The following is a 25,846-nucleotide window of genomic DNA, read 5'->3' on the forward strand; positions in this document are numbered from 1 at the left end:
TATAACAAATGCAGAACTTTCTGGATGATGTGATAGAGAATAAGATAAAAAAAGAAAAAGTGTGCTTACGACAGATGAATAATACAACTGACAACCAGGCTGAAATTAGATGCTTTGGAGGGGAATTGAAAAAGCAAATAAGAGAAGCAAAGAGAGAGTATGAAAAGAGACTGGCAGCTGACATAAAAGAGGATCCAAAGTCTTCAATAGCCATATATACATAAAATAACACTAAAAGAAGTGGGGTTGATTAAGGATAGAGGGAAGTAAGACTGCAAATTGCAAAGGTGGGTCATAATTTTGCAATCTTTCTTAGATTCGGGGATGATGCCAGTGGTCTGCAGAATTGCAAATGCTAAATTCTTGTTCAATGAAGGCTGTAAAGGCTCAGCCACTACAGGCCAGTCAGATTAACTTTGGTAGTAGAGAAATTGGTCATCAAGCAGGTCACCAATGCCCTTCTTGCAAGCGCAAACCTTTGTGATGGTTGTTAACATATAGAATGAGAGAGATGTGGATTTGAAGCAACGTTTGGATTTCCTTGTACCTAGGGCACAGTAAACTGCACTCATCTCAGGATACCAATGAGCATCTAAACTCCATCAAAGTTTAACTGATACATGATCATCACTGAAGGTGAACACAAGACTACAACAGTTTTACTGGGAGCTGCCACCTTGCCTTAACTCCACAACACACATTTGCACCCCTCATTTTCCCACCTATTCAGGAACATCGAAGAATGTCTGCAATGTCATCACATTTTCAGCATCACAGGTACATGGAGAACCTATCACTGACATTTTCAAACAAACATCAGGCATCTTGACAGTTCTAAAGACTCCCTACAGTAAAGGCCAGACAAAATGGGATGACTCATTGTGGTTTTCTTACTTCTACACAACTGGCAATGCAAAAAGGATTGGATTTGGAGGAGGCACATAAATATGAAGAATATTTTCAGATGAGGAGGAATTGGATAAAGATAATCAGATGAAAAATTGAAGGTAAGGTTTATTGCAACTGGAAAACTAACAGTGCAGTTGATAGGACAATATTTCCAGTGCTTTTCTTAATCTTCTCACCCTAAAGGTCAGAAACAGCCCCTTAGCATTAGTAGTCCAGGTTACTCTTTCACAGCTCGCTTGAGACTGCATTAAAGAAGATTGAACCCATTTGGCTGACGTCCATGTCAATGGTGTTCTGACAATACAGACCAAAAAGCTGTATTGTAAACAAACTATAGACCAAAGGCCTAAATATGGATTTTAATTCCAAATGCAACATTGCAACAAATTAATCTGTTGTCCAAATGGTCAGCCCATTGGGATTTATTTTTAAAAGTTTACCAACTGCAGCTGTTGCTGAGATGTGTCCCCAGTATGTTCAGAAGAACTAGTGATAGGTCCTGCATGTGTGAACTCCTGAGATTTTCATGGATCAAGCTTCCCGATCCAGAAAGCACTCAGCTGCAGACCTCAGCACTTCGGTTGCTGCTGAGATGGTCACGTCCAGTTGGCTTTGCAGTACCATAGCTGATGCAATGGGGAAGGAGTAGGCCTACTAATACCTTGAGTAAGACAACACGTGCTGCACCTCTGCCAATCCCTGGGGTTGGGGCTCAATGCTTCCATTTGTCTGTAGGAGATCAGATTGCAGAAGACAAGAGCTACGTTGTTATCTATTTTCTCCATCCAGCTATCCAAAATGGATATTATTTGGTCTCTCCAGGATGCTTCACAAGTTTGGGTCCAGGGTTTACATGACAACCATCAAAATCACAAAGGCCATATTCTCTCGGGTAGATTGCAGAATGTTGATGTTGGAGATGACACCACACAAGTGGATAACTCATTAGTATGCCTTCTAATACAACAGACAACTGCTTGTGTGTAACAAGCAGCTTTCTTCTTACCTCTGGGCCTTGTGATGTGCATGTCATATAAATTTATGAATTAGAAGTGGGATTAGGCCACTTTGCCATTTCAGCCTGCTCTGCCATTCAGTAAGGCCACGGCTGATCAAATTTTAGCCTCAATCCTGCCTACCCTGGAATATGGACACACAAATTTCCTCTGCCCTCTAGAATGGGAAAGAGACTTGCTAGACTGTTCCTGTTGCTGTTCATTAGCATTGGGTATTTTACCATGTGCAGACCCCTCGTCTCACTCTCTAATATAGTTGGGGTCTCAATCTCTGAGCTGGTAGTTGGAATAGCAGGAGCACTTGACGGGACCTCCTCAAAGGATTCTCCTCTGAGGTGTCTTCTCCATTGGGGTCCTGGCTGTTCACAAGGATCTGGAGGAAACAGAAATTGAACATGAGAGAGGAAGTCACTGAGGTGCTGGCTAGTAGTAGACAAGAGCTATCAGAATGCAACTTGGAGCTGGGTGCTTGTGCATTTCTTAAGGGTCACGACAGATGGGAAGAATAGTCAGAGACCCTTGTCCACAGAGGCTCCTGGCGTTGAAATATTCTATCCTTACAACTTGTGGCTGAGCTACTGATCTTGAGCTTTTGCTGCTCCAACTCTGACAACACCATTAGGTTTGGTGTTTCTCCCTGGTCTTAATCCTCTCCCTGTTGTTATGTGCTGTCTCATTCTGTAGAGAGAGAAAACAAGATAGTGAGTGTTTTCTACAAACATGATTGCAGATGTCTGGGTTTCTGTTCAATGTACAGATCCTGGGGGATAAAAGACGCAAAAGGCAATTAGGATGTGGAAATGTTGAACTGAAAGCAGGAGCGTGGAGGGAATTGTTTGGAAGGAACCATAAGAGAAGTTGGTGAAAGGTTAGCAAAATTGAAGAGAATGGTGCTCATGTGTTTGTGTAAGGAAGAAGGAAGAGAGTGTGCGTTAGTAATGAAGATGAGAGCTGCCCTTGACAGGGTAATGTTCGATGTGAAGGAGAGAAGGAGCTTGTTGGGGGTTGTGGGGATGAGGGGGATGGTACTGTTGCCATGTGTCCTTGATGGAGCTGGAGAAATGAAGAGCTGTACTCACTCATGCTAATCTTGTTAGATCACTCCTTGCACCACACCAAGGTCCTGGGGACGATGCTTCTAGAGCTGGCAATTTCAGCAATCTCTTTCCATGCTGATGGACTTGGTATTTGACATTCTCCAGTCCCTAGTTTGGAAAAAAACTTTGACCTACTACAGCAGCACCTCCGCAGAGGCCTCAGAGAACCTGAGGGTTTGCCTATTTCCTGATGCTCTCTCTCCCTATCTCTGTTTCTTGCTGCACCACTGTATCAAAGACACACAGAAGGAAATGCAGCAGTGCTTTAAGAAGTGCATTCCTGCTGTAAGTCAACCTGATGAGCAATGCATTGTTGAAAATGGTCAGGTGTCCCAGTCTATCAATGAAGGTTGTATGAGATTATAGTGAAGCCCAAGAGCTAAAACACCTTGGGCTTGTTTTTCAGCTGTATGGCTGAGTTTTGGATTGGCACAAAAACAGGCCTGGAGTTACACTGAAGCCCAAAACTGCTGAAAGCAATTCAGAGAATTGCATTAGAAAAGGAAAAAAATGTAAGCAATTTATTGAGAGAAGTTTGCCAGAACTGAAATTGATTACTAACAAGAGGATCAGACTCCAGCACAAAGGAAAAGGTTGAAATGGCTTTATTTCGGTGAAAAGTTGACCACCTACTTCCACCTCCACATTATCCATCATTGTCCTTGACTGAGCTCACTCACTGTTGAAACTTTTATCTATATCATTATCACTCTCCAACTCAATTACTGCAAATCTCTTCTTAGATACCTATCCTCCCTAAATATCAACTAATGGAAATTGCTACTCATATTCTAGGCCAAAGTGAGGCCTCATCATCCTTCGTCACTGTACCTGCTGATGTACATTGGCTCTGGGTCCTGCAACTCATTAAGTTTGAAAGTATTATCCCATGTTTTTATTACTCACTCTTATCTCTGTAGCAAAGTCCAGCCCTACAGCCCATTGCATTCTTCCCACCCTGGTCTCCTGTGAATCCCGAAATCCAATCACCGCATTAGTTGTGATGTGCCTTCAGGTGTAAGAGCTGTAGTTCCTTCCTAAATCTCTCCACCTTCCTCTATTCCTTTAAGACACTCCTTAACACCCACCTCTTTGTTTAAACTGTCACCTCTCCTGCGGTTTTTGTTGCTTCAGGATTGATTTTTGTGATGTTTTTACTTCATTAAATTGCCAAGGGATGTTATTCAACATTAAAATCACTATAGAAGTGCGAGTTTCTGCAAAATTAAACAGTTTCTTCATCATCTGAAGGGAACCTGCATAACTGCTTTTAGTGGATACAACTTGACTAATTATACTTGCCTTTCCTTTTCTATTCAAATACGTTCGAGATATATCTACTTAGATAAAGAGTGGTATTGTGCCTTAGCTCAATCTACATTTTCCAAAATACTTAATCATTTGGGATTTTCAAAACTGTGTCTATTCCCTCATAAGCATAAGCATAAGTCACATTGGGTCAAATAGCCTTCTACCATACTGAAAGTTGTATGTCAAACTGAAAATCACGATCAGTTAAATTACATCCAGTAAAAGCAATTGTACTTTCCTTCTTCATTCACACTGAACTGCTACAGTAACATTATGTGACCTTGCTACAGAACATGGGTATCGCTAGAAATAATCAATGCTCTTTGTCTCCAAATGATAGATAATATGAATATCTGTGCTAAGGTCTTCATAGGAGCATTGTCAAACAACATTTAACACCAAAGCATATAAGAAGATATTAGAAGCGATGGCCTAAAGTTTGATTCAAGAGCTAGCTTTTAAGTAGCATCTTAAAGGAGAGAAGTAGACAGGCAGGGAGACATAGGGATGAAATTCCAGAGCTTCGGAACTCGACAGCTGAAGGCAAGCTGTCAATGAAATGTTTAAAATCAGTGATACGAAAGACACCAGTAACGGAGGATACAAATATCTCAGAACATTGTAAGGCTAGAGAAGATTACAGAGATAAGATTGGGAGAGGTGATGGAGGAACATAAAGATGCCAAGTTTAAAATTGAGGCATTACATAACTAGGAGCCAGTACAAGTCAGCGAGCACAGGGTGATGGGTGAACGCAGGACTTAATCCAAGTTGTGTCACAGGTAGCAGATTTTGGATGCACTCAAGTGTATGGAGGTTCAAGAATGAGAGGTTGGCCAGGAGCGCATTGAAGCAGGTTGAGTCTAGATGTGACAAAGGAAAGGAGCAGATGAGCTGAGGAAAGAGCAGAGACAGACAATGTTATGGAGATGGTAATAGACAATCCGAATGATGGTGCAGATAGGTAATTGAAACTTCATTTCAGGGTTAGATCAAACACCAAGAAGAAAAGAAACCAATGGTCAGGTGCTGTCTCATGTGGCTTCCTGAGCGAGAGCTGGAGTCAATGGCTCATAATCAGAGTTTGTTGCAAGGGTCAGTGCTTAGTTAGTGGCAATTCCTGATCCAGCTGTCCTGCATGGCAGACAAGCAATCTGCAACAGTGCAGAGGTTGAAAGATGCAGGGGGGAGTAGGGCTGGGTTTCTTCAACGTGCATGTGAAAACTGGCACTGCACTTTCAGATGATATCATAAAGGAGCAGAATGTATATAAGCAGAAGAAAACCGTGTATAGATCTATTTATTCTTCGTAGGCACCTGGATTGATGTTCAGAAATGGGAAGAAAGGCCATTGCAGGTGATTATTCAGTTGCCATCAGATAGAAAATAGACACGGCACAGAGTTTAATCTTGATGGGAGGTCCATTAAATCAGGTTGGGGATGGGGTTACCACCACATTTCTATCTCTGCCTCAATTAATTCCAAGATAGGAAGATTTGCAGACAGCTCTCTTGCCCACCAACAATTGATGCCCTTAAGTGATCAGTTAATGCTTATTTAAGGGCCTTATACAACCACCACTGATATTCAACCAGGAGAGGCGGATAACTCACTATGTGGAAAGCCCAAAAGGTAAAGCAGTTTCAGTTTGTATTGCAGGCTCCTATAGTGGAAAGTGGGGGAGTGGCAGGGGAGTGTTGCTGGGGGGTAGGGTGGGGGAGGCAGCAGCAGTCCCTCATTATCAGACACTTTGTGTCTGATTGGGGGAGCCAACATGAGATTGGGGGAACAGCTCGGGGCCATTCTCCGCCTTTGTTACCAACCCCCAACCTTCTACTCACTCATCTTTGCCCTGAGATCCCTTGGCCATCCAAGGCCTCTGGTGGTGCGTTACTGACAGCAGCCACCATTCGCACAAATGCTGCTAACATTGGATAACCATCAGCATCTGATAGGCTGGATGTACTTGAGGATGGGGTCCTTGATTCCGGGAAAGTTGCTACTGTCCACTTCAGTGCCTAATTGGCATTTAACTTGGCAGGGCCTTTTCAAAAGGTGACGTTAGGCTCTCACCAGCCCTCCAGCGGGTTGGTAAAAGTCCTGCCACCTGCATTGAACTATCACCCATGGTGTGATGTAGTGTCAGTGAATTAGTAAAACAAGATTTCTTTGACAAAGCTTCTGAAATAGTGCCAGTCAACAGTAACAAACTATTGATTTTCTTTTCATTGTTGGTATATTCTGGCTAGGTGGTCAAGCAGCCTTGCTGTATCTTTATCAAAGCCAAAAGAAGTGTGTGATTTAGGGAATAATCTTTTTATAGTGTGCCTTTTAAAATGTTTACATTCACCTTGATGGTATGAAACTTTAAATTGGTATGACTTTCTCAGCGGGTGGGATGAGCTTCCTTCAGAAAACATTGGAAATCTCTAGATCAATGGAAGTTGTTGTGAATTTTCAAATCTGTTTAGTTTATACATCAAGAAGAAATTTAGGAGTCCGGGAGTTTTTCTTATGGTGAATGTCAAGGTGATGTTTAACTATGATTTGATTACTGAACATAATTGATTAACCAAGCTTGATTCTTAAATGTTCACTCCTTAGGCCTCCCATTCTGCTTGACCTACTTTACTGTGTTTAATATGTAACATATCAAAATGAGCTCCCATCATAAAATGTCATTATGTGATCATTAAAATGGTTTTAGTTCAAAACCTATCCAAATCATTGTGTAATGAAAGGCGTGCTGATTAGGTGCATTGGCCATGCTAAATTCTCCCTCAGCATACCTGGAGTGTGGTGACTTGGGGATTTTCACATTAACTTCATTGTTGTGTTAATGTAAGTCTACTTGTGACACTTATAAATAAACAAAAACTTAATGACACTGCATGTATCACTGGAGAAGAAATTCAACTTACAGCCATCATTTATGCTCTGAATTTTGCCAAAGTGCACCATATTGGCTTGGTAATTGTTAACTATCCGAGATGTAGATGTTAGGCTCCTTAAATATATAAATTATGGTCCTTCTGAGTGTTAGATCCCGACTGTGAAATTCAGCTCCAGGTGGGTGAAGCTGACAGTATACAGATATTGAGAGGTTTAATGAGCAGTTCTTCAATGGGTCCAAGGACACCACTCAAAAAGACCTGAAAATGTTCAGCAATGGGCCCCAAATGAATTGGCACATTGCCAATATACTCATGGTCCCTTTCTGGATTGCCTCCCTCAGCTCCACCGTGGGACAGTAGAGTGATATGCCCACTGACACACAGGGTACTTATTTGGCATTAGGCACCAGTCACTCATTTGTGCCATTTAAATGAGGCCCAAACCCAAGTTTGGTTCAGGCCACAGGTCAGAATGAACTAGTGCACAGAGCAGTCACTGTCCGTTGACTTTGGGTAGGATTTTCCTGCCCTGCCCGCCACGGGAATTGTAGCGGGTGGGACAGATCCATGCAAAGGTCCATTGGCTTTGGGAAGGATTTTTTGGTCTTGGGGGGAAGGTGGCCAGAAGCCCTTTTTGGGGGTGAGTCAAATGTCTCCAGCCACTGATTCTTAATCAATTAGTAAGCAAAGTTATGGCTCTTATTTGCTGAGATGAAGTGAAGAAATTGATCCTACTGATATCCAATTGATCTTCTGGTGCACATCTCACACCCTAGTGAGCACTGTTAGCATGGCTACATGGTCTAATTTTATATCTTTATTTAATGCAGAAACAGTGCAGGTCAGTCAAGCCGCAACCACAGATGAGGGCTTTTATTCCAAGATCATCGCACAACTGGCGATAAGCAGGCATTTTCAGCGATTCTTACGCAATGTTAAAGTCTAAATACCTTCAGTAAGTACTAAGTTGTCAGAATTGTGCTGAAGAAAACTATTAGGCTGAAGTGCAATGTGCTTTTATGACTTTGTTAGAAAATTATTGTATTATTCTGGCAGGTCTTATAAACAGTATATAAATGTCTACTTTAAATAAAAGTAGAATAAATCATCCTTCATTGTGTTACATTATTTTGACACAATGTGCTGCTAGAGATGAGACTGACTTCACAACAGAAAACAGGGCTGTGATTAAAGTTTTTTTTAGAACAAAATGATATTTCCCAGCATGTGCACACATTAGACACTAATTTATATAGAATCTAATGTCACAGTACAGGAACTAACCTCCAAGCAGCTAGTTTTGAATGACCTCATAGCGATTTAATAAGCTGTTTTGATTCTCCAATTTAATCAATGACTCTATTTACAATGAGCCTTAGAGTACATGTGTGTTTTAATAGCAATAAATTCAAACTATCAGAGTTCACTATGGAAACAATTGGTTAAATACTTCATGTGTCGTCAGCCCTCTTGTTATGAATGTTATATTTCACTTTGAATTGAGTAAGGTTAAAAACAGTAAACTATTTTTGAAATTTGCCAGGACTAAACAGTGAGATGAGTTAATTGAATGTTTAGGTAGAAGAGAACATGTAATAACATTTTCTGTAATGGAATAAATACAATCTGTTGCATTTCAGTTAAAGTCTACAAATAATTGAGAACATAAACACTTCAGCCAAATAAAGCTCAGAGCCACACAGGCATTGCATTTATTGGATAGCACTGTAGGTTGACTGTAGTTTATAGGAAATTTTGCCTTATAACTCACATCAAAATTTATCTTACAAACTCTTATAAAGATTAGTGCTCAATGATTAATACAATCATTGAGGAAAACAAAAATCGCACAATGGGATTGATTCACTGTGATTCAGCTAGGTGTAAGTGATTCACTAATGACTCCAGGAGTAACCAAATGCCATTTTGCATTGTACCTCCAATTTCAGTGCTGCTTTTGCAGCAACCTAACAAGGCACAGAGGAGAGGTGAGTCACCACTTGGAGAAATCAGAACAATACTTACGTGTATAGCATTGAATGGAACTATACCAAATGCCCCTAGACAGACTGATGATATGACTGATCTCTCGTCATTTGAAGAACTACCATTGGGCATGTTTCAGTTATTAATATGTGAATGGCATTGCAGTTGCAAAATCAAAAATAAGCTCTTAAGGTAAAGAGTAAGATTTTGATCATTCTACTAATTTTGAGGTTTGTTGTTGGTCTGTAGCATCTATGGATTCCTTAATTGCTTTTTATATGGTTTAGTTTGACTTTCTGTTAGTGAAACAATGGACAGTCAAGGCAATTGGAATGTTTTGCAACTGTTGTTCCGAGAAACAGACTTTTAATTGTTTTACAACTTATGTTGCCGAAGAGTCATATTTAGGAGCTCTGAAGAAATGGCTAATAGTAGTTCATTCTTAGAATGACACCTTATATTTAAAGAAACTAACAATTGCTCTGATAGATCTGTACCAGAAGCAAATATTTACTGTCAGTTATTACGATCGGAAGTGTTTTTAGCATTTGTTCTTAATGATTTTAATATTTATAATGGGTAACTTAGTGACAAGAGAATGTGACTTTGTGACTTCTGTATTTATTTGTTTGCAATGACTCCCAGGGAAACAAGGGAGGAGAACATTTGTCTTTAATCCATATGACTCTTGTTGTAAATGTGGTATGACACACAATGACTTACATCCGAAACCAATGGAAGATCTGAATTTGGATTATTCAAGGAGGAGTAATAATGGGACTGAGGGATAAAAGTTGAAAAATTGGAATCTTTGTTAGCACACTGTTACCTTGGCTTCTGGACAGAGTTCAAGGTCACTTCAAAGACAGAGAAGAAAAAGACATTGGCTGGTATTTTACCATCTTGTCCACCTCAGAATCGGGGCGGGTGAGGCTCATAGATAGGAATTCTCCATTGGCCTCGCGCAGGATTTTATGAGCCTTGCCCGAGCAAGGTCGTAAAATACCGGCCACTGCCTTATGTTGGTAATGCTCAAGCACTCCTAAGAATTTGAGGGATGAAGAACTTCTATGTTACTTTCACTACTTTGTCTTAAATACTATGCAAAATCTTGCTTAATAAATTCTACTACAGCCAATACATACTATACTAGTTATTCATACCTTGTTGGGTCAAGCATAACTGAAGACCCTAGTGTTAGAAATCAAGAATTCAGACTTTAGAGTTTTTAGTTAGAAGGAATTTACACCTCTAAATCCCACAATCATACAATTGCCACCCAATGTAGATCTTGATGTTGAGAAAGGCTAGAACTGAATGATTGGTATTGCTATTGAGGGACTCCAGCAAAGGTTTACCAGACCAATTCCTGGAATGGCAGGACTGACATATGAGGAGAGATTGCATCGACTGGACCTGTAGTCACTGGAATTTAGAAGAATAAGAGGGGATCTCACAGAAACATATAAAATCCTGATGGGACTGAACAGACTGGAAGTGGGAAGAACATTCCCAATGTTGGGGAAGTGCAGAACTAGGAGTCACAGTCTAAGAATAAAGGGTAAGCTATTCAGGACTGAGATGAATAAGAACTTCTTCACTCAGATAATTGTCAACCTGTGGAACTCTCTACCACAGAAAACTGTTGGGGCAAATTCATTAGATATGTTCAAGAGGGAGCTCGATGTGGCCCTAGTGGCTAAAAGGATCAAGGGGTATGGAGAGAAAGTGGGAATGGGATACTGAAAGTGCATGATCAACCATGATCATATTGAATGGTGGTCTGGGCTTGAAGGCTGAATAGCCGACTTCTGCACCTATTTTCTATGTTTCTATGAAATTAAATGGGATCATAGTCTAATTAGTCTCATCAACTTTTTAGATTCAAGGAAGAGAGGGTGTAAGGAGAGCGCTGAACAGGTTCGCAGTCGGTGTCTACAGACTGAAACAATGTGGACTTCCTGATTTATACCACACATTTGATGTTTAATTAAGAACTCAGTAGAAAACATATCACCACCCAAGTGTGATTACTGAAATGCAGAAACCTGAATACTGTTTCTGAAGAGTGTGTTTCACTTATTAAATGAGGGACATTTTGGTCATTTTAATGTTACTAATTAAGGGAGAAATGCTGGCCAGGACAACTCTGCTCTGCTTTGAATAATGCTATAGGATTATTTTTTACATCCACACAAACGCTGGAACAGGTAGACAGTACCTCTGATAGTACCATGTTCATTCACTATTACATGATATGCCAGCCCAGATTACAAGCTTCTGTCCCAGAGTGATGTTGAACACAATCTTCTAATTAGAGCTGCATGTGCTACCAATTGAGTCAAGATGACATTTGATATAAAGGGGACAAATTAGGATGAAGGCTGAATTATTGCATCTGACATATATGGGGAGGTTAAAGCACATCAATGGGTAAATATAAAAGTGTGATGAAATGAACATTTTGGATCATAATTCAGCTCAACAGAATAAATATTTCCTGTCCTCATTCAGGAAGCTTTGTTTGCTGTAGTTTCTAATTTGTAACAATCATGGATCAGTAATTTTCTGGTCCTTTAGTCATTTTTAATATATAAATTTAAAAATACAGTCGGTGTGATCTTCCTTGCTGTTCATGCCACGGTCCCGCTGCAGCGAGATTGGAGAATTTGGCAGCCAACTAAAGCTCCATACATTGCAGCAGGACGGAAAAATCTCATAGGCGTGGACGATGGTAAGGAACCAGCCAATAATTTAAACGAACACACATTGGCAGCAATGTGCATGCAGCAACTTGTCAACCTTTCTTTGACAGCACCTTCCAAACCCGCAACCCCTGCCACCAAGAACAAGGGCAGCAGACTCACGGGGAGACCCCTATCTGCGTAATCCCCACCAAGTCACACACCATTGTGACCTGAAAGCACATCATCGTCCCTTCGCTTTCACTGGGTCAAAATTCTGGAATTTTACTTTAACAAAGCCTAATTTACCATCTATATTAATGACATGGATGAAGGGAAAGAATATATTGTACCCACATTTGCTGATCATACAAAGATACGTAGAAAACCAAATTATAATGGGGTTACATAGGGTAGGATTTTCCAGCCATGTCCACCCCAAGACTGGAAGATCTGGCCGAGATCAACAGACCTTTGCTATGATTCCCATGGCGGGCAGGGTAGGAAAATTCCACCCATAGAGTCTGCAATGGAATATAGACAGGTTAAGTAAATGGACAAAAATTTGGTAGATGAAGTATAATGTAGGAAAAAGTGAGGTTGACTACTTCAGTGGGAAATAAAGTATAACATTATTTAAATAGAGAGAGATTGCAGAATGTTGTGGTACAGAGAAATCCGAGTGTTCTTGTGCATGAATCTCAAAACATTAGTGTGCAAGTACAGCAAGTAATTAGAAAGGCAAATGGAATGTTGGCTTTTATTGCAAGGGAGATGGAGCTACAACTGTATAGGGAATTGTAAGACTACGCAAAGTACTTTGTACTGTTTTGGTCTCCTTATTTAGGGTAGGATATACTTGCATTGGCTGTTCAGAAAAGCTCCACTATCTTGATTCCTGGGGTGAATAGTTTGTGCTATGAGAAAAGATTGAGTAGGTCGGGCCTGTGCTCACTCAGTAGAAGAATGGGAGTTAATCATATTGAAACATTTAAGATTCTGAGGGGGTATAACAGGGTAGATGTTGAGAGAGTGTTTCTACTCATGGGGAAACCTAGAACAAGGAGCATAATTTCAAAATAAGGGGTCTCCCATTTAAGATGAAGACAAGGGAGAATTTCTCATCTCAAAGAATTGTTAATCTTTAGAATTCTCTGCCCAGCAAGCAGTGGATGTTGGGTCATTAGATCTATTCAAAGATGGGTCAGACAGATCTTTAATAAGGGAGTCAAGGGGAGGACAAGCATGGTGCCCAGTGGTTAGCAATGCCGCTTTACAGCTCCAGGAACCTGGGTTTGATTTCCAGCTTGTGTCACTGTCTGTGTGGAGTTTGCTTATTCTCCCCATGTCTGCGTCAGCCTTCTCCGGGTGCTCCAGTTTCCTCCCACAGACGAAACATGTGCGGATTAGTTGGGATGGCCATGCTAAATTGCCTTATAGTGTCAGGGAGACTGGCTAGGGTAAATGCCTGGGGTTATAGGGATAGGGCCTGGGTGGGATTGTGGTTGATGCAATAGGCTGAATGGCCTCCTTCTACACTGTATAACTCCATAAGCAGGAAAGTGGAGTTAAGGCCACACATCAGATCAGACATGATCGTATTGAATGGTGGAGCAGGGTTGAGGGGCCAAATGGCCTACTCCCATTGCCATTTCTTATCTTCTTACATCATTCCTTTTTAACAACACTGCGGGTGTAACTAAATGAACTGCAGCAGTTCAAGACGATGGCTCATCACCAGCTTCTCAAGGGCAATCAAGGATAAGCAACAAATATTAGCCTTGCCAACAATGCTCACATCCCAGGATAGAATTTTTAAAAATGTTTCATAATTATTAGCACCAAGCCAATAAATGATCAGCACTGAAGCAGCAAAGGTAGATCAGTTCTTCAAAATGTATTAATTATGTTAAGCAAAGGAGAGTGAAGCTGAACAGTGCATTTTTGGAACAATCTCTTCAGCATAAATTTCTGTACTATACAATTACAAGTGAATGGCTAACCTAAGTAAGAAATGCAGAGACACATCCATCTTACTCATTCATTTGTTTACCTTCTTATTGCCTGTTTGCTCTATATTTCTTTTCTCTTTGGTCTTTTTTATTAGCGTGCTGCTTTCCAAACTGATAGATAAAACAGTTCCACGCTTGTAATCTAATTTTCATTCACTGTTGCCCTTGTCTGAGGAGTCATACAAAAAGTGACCTTTGAATCACCACTGGACCCATAAAGTACAATAAGTGCCATTGTCCTGTCAAAAATTGAAGATGTTTTACATCATTACAAAATTTAATGTTCCAACTTTTCAAATGTAGTACTTTTCAAAGGCCACATTCCAATTGAAGCTCATTAAATTCAGGCTCGAGTTTCCTGTGGTGGGGACGAGAAAGAGTTTCTCATGCTTTGGAAGTAATATGAATCACTCTTTTAAAACAGATATGGTTACATACTAGTTTTGAAAGGTACAGTAACTGCAGAGCTCTTACAAGCTGCAACACTGAGACTTTTGTGCTTATAAATCTAATAATTGCCTCTTGAACCATTGCACTTTAGTCACACTGCATTCTATTTACTTATGAATAAATCAACTTTTTAAATAAAATTGCTGTTTGAAAGTTCAAAGGTTAACTTATATGGTAATTGCTGGCATAAAGCTTTTCGGAATTAATGTCAGAATTGAGGATATTATGGGATTTGGCCACTGTCTTTCTCCCTGATAACAACAAATTATTAATATTGAGGTTTTAAAAACAGCACTCTTCTCCAAGTATGCAAGTTGAAAGTTGATGAAATTTAATATTTCAGCATTGAAATAAAGACCCAACTAGGCCAATGAATGCAAATATATCTTTAACCGTGCTTAGCAGATGATTTGTTAAAACATAATTGATTTTATTGCTGACACAGAGCTAACATATGTTAAGGTTATATTTTTCACGTCGTCATTTCGTGGATAAAAAGTATTGCTGTGGTTTTAATAATTGGCTTTGTGGATAAAGATGAATGGCCAGCCTGAGTTTCTGTAATGGGTTCTTTTTCATATTCATTTTGATATTAAAGCAAGACATGTGAAACTCTCAGAAACTAGTATAAGCGCATATGTATCTCTGTAGCTGTGTAAAGACATCAGAAAATATATCGGACAGGGTGTGCAGTGTCAGGCTTTTAGCACAAAACCACTAATTACCCATCATTCATTGTCAAACATTTTTAATACCATTATTCAGTTTGAACCTACATATCATACTAAGTTTCAACAATTTTATAAAAGCAACTTATTCAGGTTTCATCACCCTACAAACACACGTAACACATATTGGGGGAGAAATTCAACTGACCTTCACCTCTTTTTTTAGCATAAAATGGTTTCTGGCTCTGCAGAGTGACAATGTTGCGCATCCAAATGGGTCGCGGTATTGGAAGCATATACCTTATAAATATCCAGGATGTCTTACATTTGCAAATTGGAGTCCTAATCTTGGTTGTAGAACCCCAAAGCAAAATTGCAATGCAAATAGGTGGAGCTGGCCTAGTTGCTAAATTTGATTGCTAAATCTGCCTTGCGGCACTGGGTCTTGAACAGTCAAACTAGTGGACCTTAAAAGTGACTGCTGAAGGCTGCTCAAGAAATGGACACAAAACTTTTTAGAAGCTACATTTCTGAGCAGCCAGTCGGAGCAGCGGTGCTTACAGGACCTAACGGCTAGAATTTGTCAGCCCCTGAGCAGCAGGCAAACTGGATTGGGAGATCCAATTGGTGCCCAATGCTCACCTGTACCATTCAAATGAGGCCTGATGCTGAATTTGGTTCAGGGCTTTGTGGAGCTCATTTCATACCGGAAAATGCGCAAGTTGAACTTCTCCCCTGTTGTTCTTTAAAGCCATATTCTCTCTGCAAGTGAACACAGGGAAAAAAAACAGCTGCTAATACTTGTTATGCTGCACATATTAACAAATAGGAATTCTATTTTAATATATCCCTTTACAAACTAAAAGTATTTTTTAAAAAAAATGTTACCAGGCACTGACTACAGCTTGAGAATGATCTAGGCAAGATGCTTTCCAATCTAATCAGCTGTCCCAGACTAGTACCAAAACACACTTAGTCAAGGAAATGGGTGGCAGCATATCTTAGACCCTTCCAAATAGATTTACAGGTTGCTAATCACACAGTTTAACAAACACATAATGGATAAGTACAGTGATAAAAACTGGTAATAAATTACAAAAATGTACTGTACCGACAAATGCCAAGAACTTTAACAGAAATCTGGAGAAAAATATGGCTTTAATTTCCATACACTTTATAGATTAAGTTTATAAGGTAGGAAGCTCCCGTTTTATATTATGAAGGCTTTCCACTTACTCATTGCAGGATATTGTGAATAGAAGTTAGCTCAGTCAAACACACATATAGTAACTGGTTTCAAGATTTAAAATTCCAAGAAACAGATGCTGGTTCAGTTTTAATAGCAGTTACCAAAGTTATTAGCAATGAACTGTGTCACTTGAACAAGTTATCAATCAATGAGTTGTACCAAAGGAAGTCATTGGCCATGTGTGTGCAAATTAGAGGCAAATCTTCATCAAATCACACCATGAAGCAGGTGTTTGGTTGGGAAGCCGCAGGCTGGTATATTCCAGGATGCCAACAAGGGGTTCAGAGATCCTTATTGTGTTTTTTGAAGAGAATTACTTTTGCCCAATATTCTTGAACTTTAGCACATGTATAGAGACTTAACTAGCAATAAAAATTGCAACTTCTCAACTTTATAGTGGCAGGTATTCTGCTATAATAATAAGGCATTACCAGCAACTGTGTTCTGTCCTTTTAAATTCACAAAAACATTACGTCTATTCTTGAACATAGAGACCACATCAGTGCTGCACTAATTGTGCACCTGTTGATACAGCACAGTCTGTATTGTAAGCACCATGTTTCCATTGCATTGAAATAGAACATTGATGTATGCACTATACTACGCACAGCAGTAAGCAGCCTTGAAAATCACAGGGCTGAATGGATGATGTGATGGATAAACTTATAATACTCCTTTTTTTTTCATTGATACATGTTATTCTGGGTGCAAGGACAACACCAGAACTTTACAGCTTACACATTAATGGTTTGATAATAAATATATGTTTTATTTTATACTGGAAGGCTTAAGATTCTAACTTGGACTGCAAGTGCTATAAAAATATAACTTAACAAAGGCCTGAAATTTGGAACCATCAATGTTCACCATCTTTACACCTCATGGTCTGACCATAATATCAGAACTTAACCCAAGTGCGGATGTGGAAATCCTGAAGTTATAGTCTGTCATTCATGATCCAGTACAGGCTGCGTGGTGGACCCCTGGTCCCCACAGCCAACAATCAGTAAAATCAATTCATCTGGTGAGAACATCCCCCCACTCCACTTTCTTAGACACCCTATAAAAAGTTAAATATTCTTCAGTGAGATGCATCTGTTTTTTAACATTGATCTGAATGATAACTACTGTTGAACAACTGCTCTGACCCTGAAAAAATAGTGGAATGTTGTTAAATCTCTCCAGTATTATTATTTACTAGCATTTTTAAACTAATACTAATTTTTAAAAAAGTCTGTTCATGATATTTTTCGCTTTGTAAAATCTTAAAAACTGGATTCATTATTAGGGCTTTTCATTTCCTATTTGGCTGTCTGTAAAAATTCTTTAATGAGATTGGCTACTTGTACAGCTTGATGACATCACTGCAGCTCCATGCTCAGAATCCTCACTAAACTACACTACAATCAACTGCACATAAAAACAGATATGGATCTGCTCATGAAGATCACTAAATCTCGCAAATAGCATTCTTGAGGACAACAACCCTCTCTGTTTTGCTGTTTGCTGCACATTATGGTCCATTATCATCTTACTGATAACAGGCATTGTCCAAATTTCACCTTTGCACTTGTCATTTAATTAGAAGACTGCATCACTGATATTTTCTTTTATTACTTAATTTTAATTTTCCTACTGGATCACAGAGCCCTCTGCAGTGAGGCACTTTTCCCTATTTTCCAAATTTAAAAACTTGTCACATCAGGGGCTGCAAGGTGTCCAGGTGTGCAGGAAATTGTTCGACAGAGGGACAAATGAGGAGAAAATTTGCTTCAGTAGAGAAGTGCACTGCTGCAATGCTTCTCCAGCATCCCAATGGGACGGCAGGTTCCTGTGACAGTGCAATTTTTAAATTGCCAGTCAAATATCTCAGATCAGAGGTCAAAATATTCTCAAATAAAGGAGCGTAGAGTGATAAAGCACCCACAGCACTTACCATCACATAATTGCAGACTAAATTACAGTTGAAACACCTACATTTACAACAAAATGATATTGCATCCCATAATTGTGTAATTGCAATACTCACTGTTTAGATGTCAAATGTGGAATTTCTATGGAGCTAAAAGCATAGTTCAAGCAGGCTGCAAATTCAGTTCCATCTTTGACACCTAAGCGATAAGCACCGTCTGTAACAACTACGGCTGGAAACAAACTAATCTTGCTGAGAATTTCCTCGCCACTTTCTGAGCCAGTCTAGTTGCAACAGAATTCTGACAGGTTTTGCCTGCAGTTAAATCTAAAGTAAATTCCTCAATAACTTAAAAAAAAAACTGCCAGTCACTGACTGCTCCATAATGTTATGCTAAGACTTCAGAATCAGAAATCTGCAAATTTCAGGTATTCTGAACCCAAATCCCAACTTACATTGAATGTTCAGTATCGACTAATACTCAGCATATCATGCATATGCTTCAACTTTTGTTTCAATGAACCATGTTAAAAATGTCTGTTTGTGTCATCAGCTTCTCTAAAATAAGAATAACATTATGAAGTACAGTAATGTTCCATAAACTAAACATTATAAAATACAGTTGTGCTCTAAAAACTGGTTCCATTTCTACTCTTGAGGCCTATTTTGAGCTTGCAAAGACAAGTATAGATGATGAAAGCTAAACTGCTGTCTTATTCATAAAATCTATGGTTTTCCCATCACAGCATCCATTCCCTCTTGAGTAATTCCAAATTGTTCAATTCCATCAGATGAGTTGGAAAGTCAATCATATATTCACCACTGTGTGAAAAGTACTTGTCTTTACTGGAGGATACTAATGTCTTCTTCTAAGCTTTGTCTTCCTATCCTATCATAATGCTCGTCAATAATTCACACCCAAATGTCATTTAGACAAAACTTTCCACTCCCACATTAGACTCATCTGTATCTGCAATTAGATCTGCATAATTATGCAGATGAGATTAAATGTAAAAATCAGTCTGATCTGAACGTTATTTTTAATGTGGGATTTGCAGCAGAATTTAGTTGTTTAGAATTGACTTAGACCCAAAGTAGAAATTGATCCCAATAAGAATTAAGGTTACAATCATTCTCCAATTTTTCTCGGCTCCTGTCTGAATTGGTTCTGGCGAACTGGTCCCCAATTCCACAGCCGCCCCGCCACTCCTGCATTCTTGCTGCCCACCTGCCCTCACTTCATTTGAGGCCCTTAAGATAGGGAGGAAGCCCAGTACTTAGCCCTGTTCGGACCTCACTGATCCCCTTTTCTATTCAGGTGCTCATCCACCCAACACCCCACCGTCCTCCCCCCGCAACCCTGGTTCTCCCTAATCTCCTGGCCTTGCCCTCAGGACCCATACACCCCAACCACCAGACTCAACTTAATTGCTAAAGATTCAATCTATTACTTTTTACAACAAAATTAACGTTATTGCTATGGCATTCTGATCCCAGAAGTTTGCTGCTAGAAAAGTTAAAATAATCATCATTGAGTGTGTGTATATGTGCTAAAATAAGAGGACTTTTGTATTGCTTGAAATACAGAACAATCCACTTTGCTGAAAATTAACAATCTTTATCATAATCCTGTAGGCTTTTAGCCTTGTTTGTGAAAAAGCTGCAATATCAGAGGGCGCGCTGAAGGAATTTGAGGGAAATGGAATCACGACAATAGGCTTCAAATACACCTCACGTAATACACTTAACAATATGTTGTTTGTAATCACATGGAATGCCTTTATTAGAGAGAACCAAAATCATAATACATTAGGAGTTGGGACATAAATGAATGAATTATGATGAAAGATGATGAATGCTGTGTTGCTGGATTCAAAAATAGAAATGTAAGTTTAGTCATGCGCTTATGTTTATTATCCATGTGTCTAATCTTACCGAACATCACATTGTTCAAGATAAACTAGTCCTATGATGTGTTGTTCAAAGAACCAGCACTCGAAATGTTAAATTTTGCTGAATGGCTTACATCTGGATTTAGTTTTCAAGTTGGCTATTGACAACACAATGCTTTTGAATTTCAAAGTGAATACAGATATCAATCCATATGGCATTGTCTGCCTGATCAGGTTCAGTACTGATGACTTTATTACCAGCTTTTACATAATGGTGCTCTTGAGTTGGTAACAGCATAAGAAAATGCAGATTGCATCTGTGTTAAAACCAGACTACAAATGCTCCAAATCTGAAATAAAACAAATACTGCAGGTTCTAAAGAAGGATCTACACCCAAAACATTAACTTGTCCTTTCGCTTTACAAGTGCTGGTGGACTTGCTGTGGTAACTTCTTTGCAAATTTCATGGTATGACACTCAAATCAAAATTCTTTTGATTATCATAATTTTGTACTGATCCTACAGGTTTGTTGAAATTATGATAACATCTAGAAGGGGTGTGACGGCCTGGAAATGCAGTTGTTCTTACTAATAGAACTTGTGTTTAGCCTTCAGTGTGAAATGTATGGCTCTGTTGTTGAGGAATACTTCAGATGGAAACAAAGCATTACCATATCCTACCTGCTTACTCACATAGAAACATTATATGGCATTTTAGCCAGTAATAAATGAATATATATCGATAATCTATCTTACAGTAACAACTGGGTCAGTATTATAGTTCTACAAAAGAATGTTCCTCGTGTTTGCTACAAGGGAAAAGGCGCAGCATTTTGAAAGTTACAAATGTATCTTGGTTACTAGCAATGATAAAGCACAACAAATTGCTTTGTCTCCTGTGGACCTTTTGGTAATTTAAACCACTGACGGCTGAAATTTCATTACACCAAAGTTGCAGAGCTTGTATATCTGTGACTTCTCTCTGACTAATGCCGCCACCATATGCTTTAAATTATACTAATTGCCCTAAAGAACCTGTTAAACAGCACATCTGAGTGCTGTATTTATTACTGTGATGAAGAAGTTTCTTTAACTGTTGTATCCTTGCCAATACATATGTCCCCACAGAACAAAAACACAGGGTATTTCAGCACTTTGAGAGATTTCAAAGTAAAACAATTGATCTGAAAAGGGGCAGCACCATGTAAATTACCGTCTCAACTCCAAATAAACAATGACAACAGTGATACAGACATAACTTTAAGCAATTTGAATAGTAGTAAGGATTGCAGTGATGCAGCACAAATTAGGTTAATGAAGAAAGGTCTTCGATTCATGACCATCTACTCAATTGTCTACTTGCTCAATGCTGCATTTCGTTGAACTGGATCACTGTGTATCCTTAAAGCAAGTTATGGCTTATTCAGTAGCCAACATACAGCTCTATAATTATCCAGGGGTTTCCTCAGTAAATTAGACCCAGTTGCCTGCCAGATATTCTCCATTCTTGTGAGAGAGTTCCACTTTCCAGGATGTCCGAAACCTTTATTTTTCCATTCAGTTTTCTGTGTGCACGTAAATGGGACAGATGTAAACCACTGGAAACCCAACCTTTGTCATTTTGTAAGGAGATGCAAATTATTTCCATTTGAAATCCTTGCAATGAAAAACACTCAAATATTTACAGCATTCCTTATTTTCTATTCTTGCCACGGTTGTCATTGGGTTCCCAATATCTAAAACTGTTTTATGATATTACAATGGATTTTAAGCTATTTTAGCAAATAGAAATAAGGTATGACAGTTTATGATTTTGTGATCACATTATACATCCAGCACAAATGCCTGACATATACTGTCCCTTAGTGAATCTCCTAACTAAAGTCAATGCATGCTTTTTAATCAACAGAGATCTTTAAAGTTTCTGTTTCCCTTCAGTAAAAGAGCCATTCCATGTACTAGCCTTAGAGCTTGAAATATATTTGTTCAAAAGTATGCATGAGTTATATCCTAAATCTGGCATTTCTAACAAAGCTGGAAGTTTGGAAAGAGATTGTACTGGATTAACTGTTCAGTGCCAATATCAACTATCATCTTCACTCATATGCTATTATTAATTTGCATGTGGTGAATGGGGAGAGAAGGAGCTGACCACAGTGGTCTGTGAGCTGAATCAGATACTAACCAAGATATCAATGTGTTAAGAGTAATCGTTCCAACATGTTTTTTATTCATTCATGGGATGTGGGTGTCACTGGCTGAACCAGTATTTGTTGCTTATCACTGAGGGCATTTAAGAGTCAACCACATTACGGTGGGTCTGGAGTTACACGTAGACCAGGCCACATAAGGATGGCAAATTTACTTCCTTAAAGGACATTAGTGAACCAGGTGGGTTTTTACAACAATTGACGATGGTTCATAGTCATTATTAAACTTTTAATTCCAGGTTGTTATTCAATTCAAATTTTACCATCTGCCATGGTGGGTTTTGAACTTGAGCATTACCTTGGGTCTCTGCTTTATTAGTCCATTAATAATACCATTACACCACCATCTCCCCCCCAAGTTGTATAGCTCTGTGCTCAAAGTAGTTTTGATCCACCCTTTTCTGAAGCCCCAGACTGAACCTGTAAATACATAAATATATTTTCTGACAACCTACATCCCTAAACAATTGTCACCAGCAGAAGTCTACTGTGAATAAATAATTAATAGCAGCAAAGACTAAATTACAGAAAGATATTCAAAAACACTGTGACTACTATGGACAACAAGGGGTTGAAACAAAGCTGCAGCAGCTACCTTTTTCAAACATATAGCTAGAACTTTCACTCAGATGGAGAGGCTCTCCCCCTGCCTGAAATTGCCAGTCTAGTCCCGAATCCACAAGTCCCATCCTGAGCCCAGCCTTTGCGATTTTCAAAGGGATGGGGTGGGGAATGAGGGCAGATTATAAATTGCACGTCAGGAGTTCCCAGAGGCAGCTATTCATATAAATCAACAGATGTCTCCACTCATTTCTGATTTTGGGTAGGTAGGTGTCTGAAACCTAAAGTGTGCAGATTTGACCTGGTAGGGGCAGATCTGAACCTTGTGAATTTGCTTGGAGTTCTAGGGTAACCCTTTGGAGAATTAAGGAGCCGTTTTGGTTATGTGTAAGTCACCCTTGAGGGAGAGGTAAGGCGCCATCTGAAGTAGGTGAGGTGCCCTTTGGGATTGTTAAAAGTAGGCATGATTATGCATAAAAAGTGCATAAATTCATCGGAACTGTCGAAACCACTAAAAAGAACTGTCAAAACTGTCAAAGAATTATCAAAACTACCAAAGACTGCCAAAGCTGTAAAAGACTGTCAAGGAACTGTCAAGCTGTCAAATAACCTTTAAAGCTGTCAGAGATTTTTCAAGGCTGACAAGGGACTACCAAAGAACTACCAAAGCTGTCAAAGACCTGTCAATGCTCATTAGAACTGTCAAAGCTGTTAAGGGATTTAACACTGCTGGGCTTTATATTTAAGAAAGTGTGAATTTAAAAAAAATAAATTGGTGTTAGCTATTTAAATCTGGCTGTTGACACAAGTCTTACAATTATCATTATAAAATTTGTGCTGCATTATTGATTTTAAAACCTGACATTAGCAGGTGGGGTGATAGCAAAATGAGCAATTTGATTTACAGCTCAAGTGGGTGATCGTTTAGAGGTTTATTTTCATAAAAGATTAATTTAAGAAATTTCCAAATTTTTAAAGTATCATTAAGCACTAAGTTGACACATGGGTATGATGAGCTGTGACAGGCAGGTAGAAGGGCATCGGTTGACATACATGATATGAGGTGCCACGGCAGTGGATAGAGGGGCATGAGTTGGCATCATTTGGCATGGGTGGGCCTGGCAAATGTGTGGGAGTAAGGATTGAGGTCTGGGACGGGGGTTGGGGGGGGGTGCTCTTTCTTTTCGTTGTAGTCATTTTTTAGTAATTTCAACAATGGCCTAGAGCACCAAAACAGGCCTTCCAGCCACCTTAGCCCTGCATGTGGTAGCCTCTGCATTAATTCCAAGAGCAGTAGGCCAGACTTCTAATCCAGCCTACATTGCCTCCCTCCACAATCCTGGAATGAAAATCCATCCTTCCAGGCTTCTTTTTCCTGGATTTGGGGTGATGGAACCAAGGAAATGTCCCTGAGTCTGCTCTCCTGAATAGACGCTGACCTCTGGACCATAGAGTTTATTGGGATAATTAAAACAAGTGAATTAATGGCTTGTTCTCTGCTTATCTCTTAATTAAATATATTCAGTTGAGCATTTAAAGTAAACTTGGTTTCCTTGGAAGGCAACGCAGGCATCTGATGGCAACACACCTAACTTAATTACACTTATCATTTTATGATATTCTCTGCTTGCATATATTAAATGCATCTTTCAAATATCAATTTTGTGAAGTCTGAACTGAAACTTGGGCAACGCATATCGGTCATTAGATTTGGTGTTCAGTTCTTGATAAGGTCAATTCTCACTTACAATCTAGTTAAGTTTAAAATGATCAAATCAAGAATAAGTTAATTGATTACATCAAGATTAATCAGGTGTTTGAATGCTAAAAATTAGAACTGCCTTCTTTACAACGGAAAGTAAATATATACAGCTATTTTAGAGATCACTGTGATAGTTACTTCCTCTGTAATGTTAAGAAAATAAATGCAAGTTTAATAGGGGTGTACACTACAAATTGCAAACATTTTTGCAAAGATGGGAAGAACTGTTAAGTAGTTCTCAATCAATCTTATGGAAGGGAAATTCAAGTTAGGGAGTTTAAGGGACACTATATTATGAATCTTCTTGGTTTCTGTGTCGTTTTAAACAGAGTTTTTCTGTGCACCCTATTGCCTTATCATTTTTGGTAAATGATTTTAATGCTACAGCTCTTACCTGTATGTGACCTCAAATGGGTCCTAAGGTGGCTGGGCTGGTTAAAGACTTTACCACATTCCTTGCATGGAAACTCATTGTGTTTGCCTTGTGTCTTCCCCAAACCTAGGCATGCATATATTGTGAAAAAATTTACAGTTAGCAGCCTTGCGGAAGAAAGCGTCATCAGTGAAAGTAAACAAGACCAGACAGAAAACCCAATGCAGTTATTGGAATTTACATTCTTAACATCAAAACCTCAAACTATTATTTTAATTTATGAAGTAACCTGTTCAGACCTTGATCATCAGAAGTGCATTCCAAAGCATTACTGATATATCAGTCACTTTCTAGTGCGACACCTTAGTCACCATGACACATCTGCAAATGACTTCAAGCACTTTTTTCTCTGAGTTTTAAACACTACCTTATCATCTGCAGCGAACACATAATAAATAAGAAAAAACATAATCTATAGCTTTGTGTATCTACCCCTGTTCTTTGGAACTGCACACATTTGACTGCACTTCAACAAACAAGTGTGGTTAAAGAGCATCTGAGTCAAATAATATTTGATTATATAAATGAATTTCACGTATGAGGCCCTTCATATCATCACTTAGTCCACCAATCAAGCAATAATAGATTCAGGTACCATAGACACAATCCATAATAAAATAATTTATGGAAAACCAAAAGTAGAAATTGAAATTTGCCTGCTGGATCCCTTCAAACTCATTACAGGATGTTAGTATTAAAAATCACTTACAACTACCTTCACAGTAACAAAAATGATATATTTGTTGGTATAATGTAAATTCTGATTTGGACGAAATAATATTAAATTGATTGTGTTGT

The 25,846-nt window shown here is 39.0% G+C and overlaps 1 protein-coding gene across 4 annotated transcripts in view; it reads right to left on the reverse strand.

Moving 5' to 3' along the window:
* znf536 (zinc finger protein 536) overlaps nt 1-25,846 on the reverse strand; it is a 495,485-nt gene that overhangs the window by 91,985 nt on the left and 377,654 nt on the right. Inside the window, exons 7-8 of one of the 4 annotated variants that reach the window (XM_080186927.1) lie at nt 25,010-25,114; nt 15,122-21,647 (exon numbers count right to left, since the gene is read on the reverse strand). The exons of 2 other annotated variants lie outside the window; for them this stretch is intronic. In XM_080186927.1, the coding sequence (XP_080043053.1) occupies nt 21,640-21,647; nt 25,010-25,114 (113 nt within the window). In that variant the 3' untranslated portion in view covers nt 15,122-21,639. Of the gene's footprint in view, nt 1-15,121; nt 21,648-25,009; nt 25,115-25,846 lie in introns of those variants that run through there. One more of the 4 variants, XM_080186928.1, reaches the window with a different exon arrangement.

Source organism: Carcharhinus amblyrhynchos, chromosome 4, assembly GCF_965287045.1.
Source record: "Carcharhinus amblyrhynchos chromosome 4, sCarAmb.v2.hapA, whole genome shotgun sequence".
NCBI lineage: Eukaryota > Metazoa > Chordata > Chondrichthyes > Carcharhiniformes > Carcharhinidae > Carcharhinus > Carcharhinus amblyrhynchos.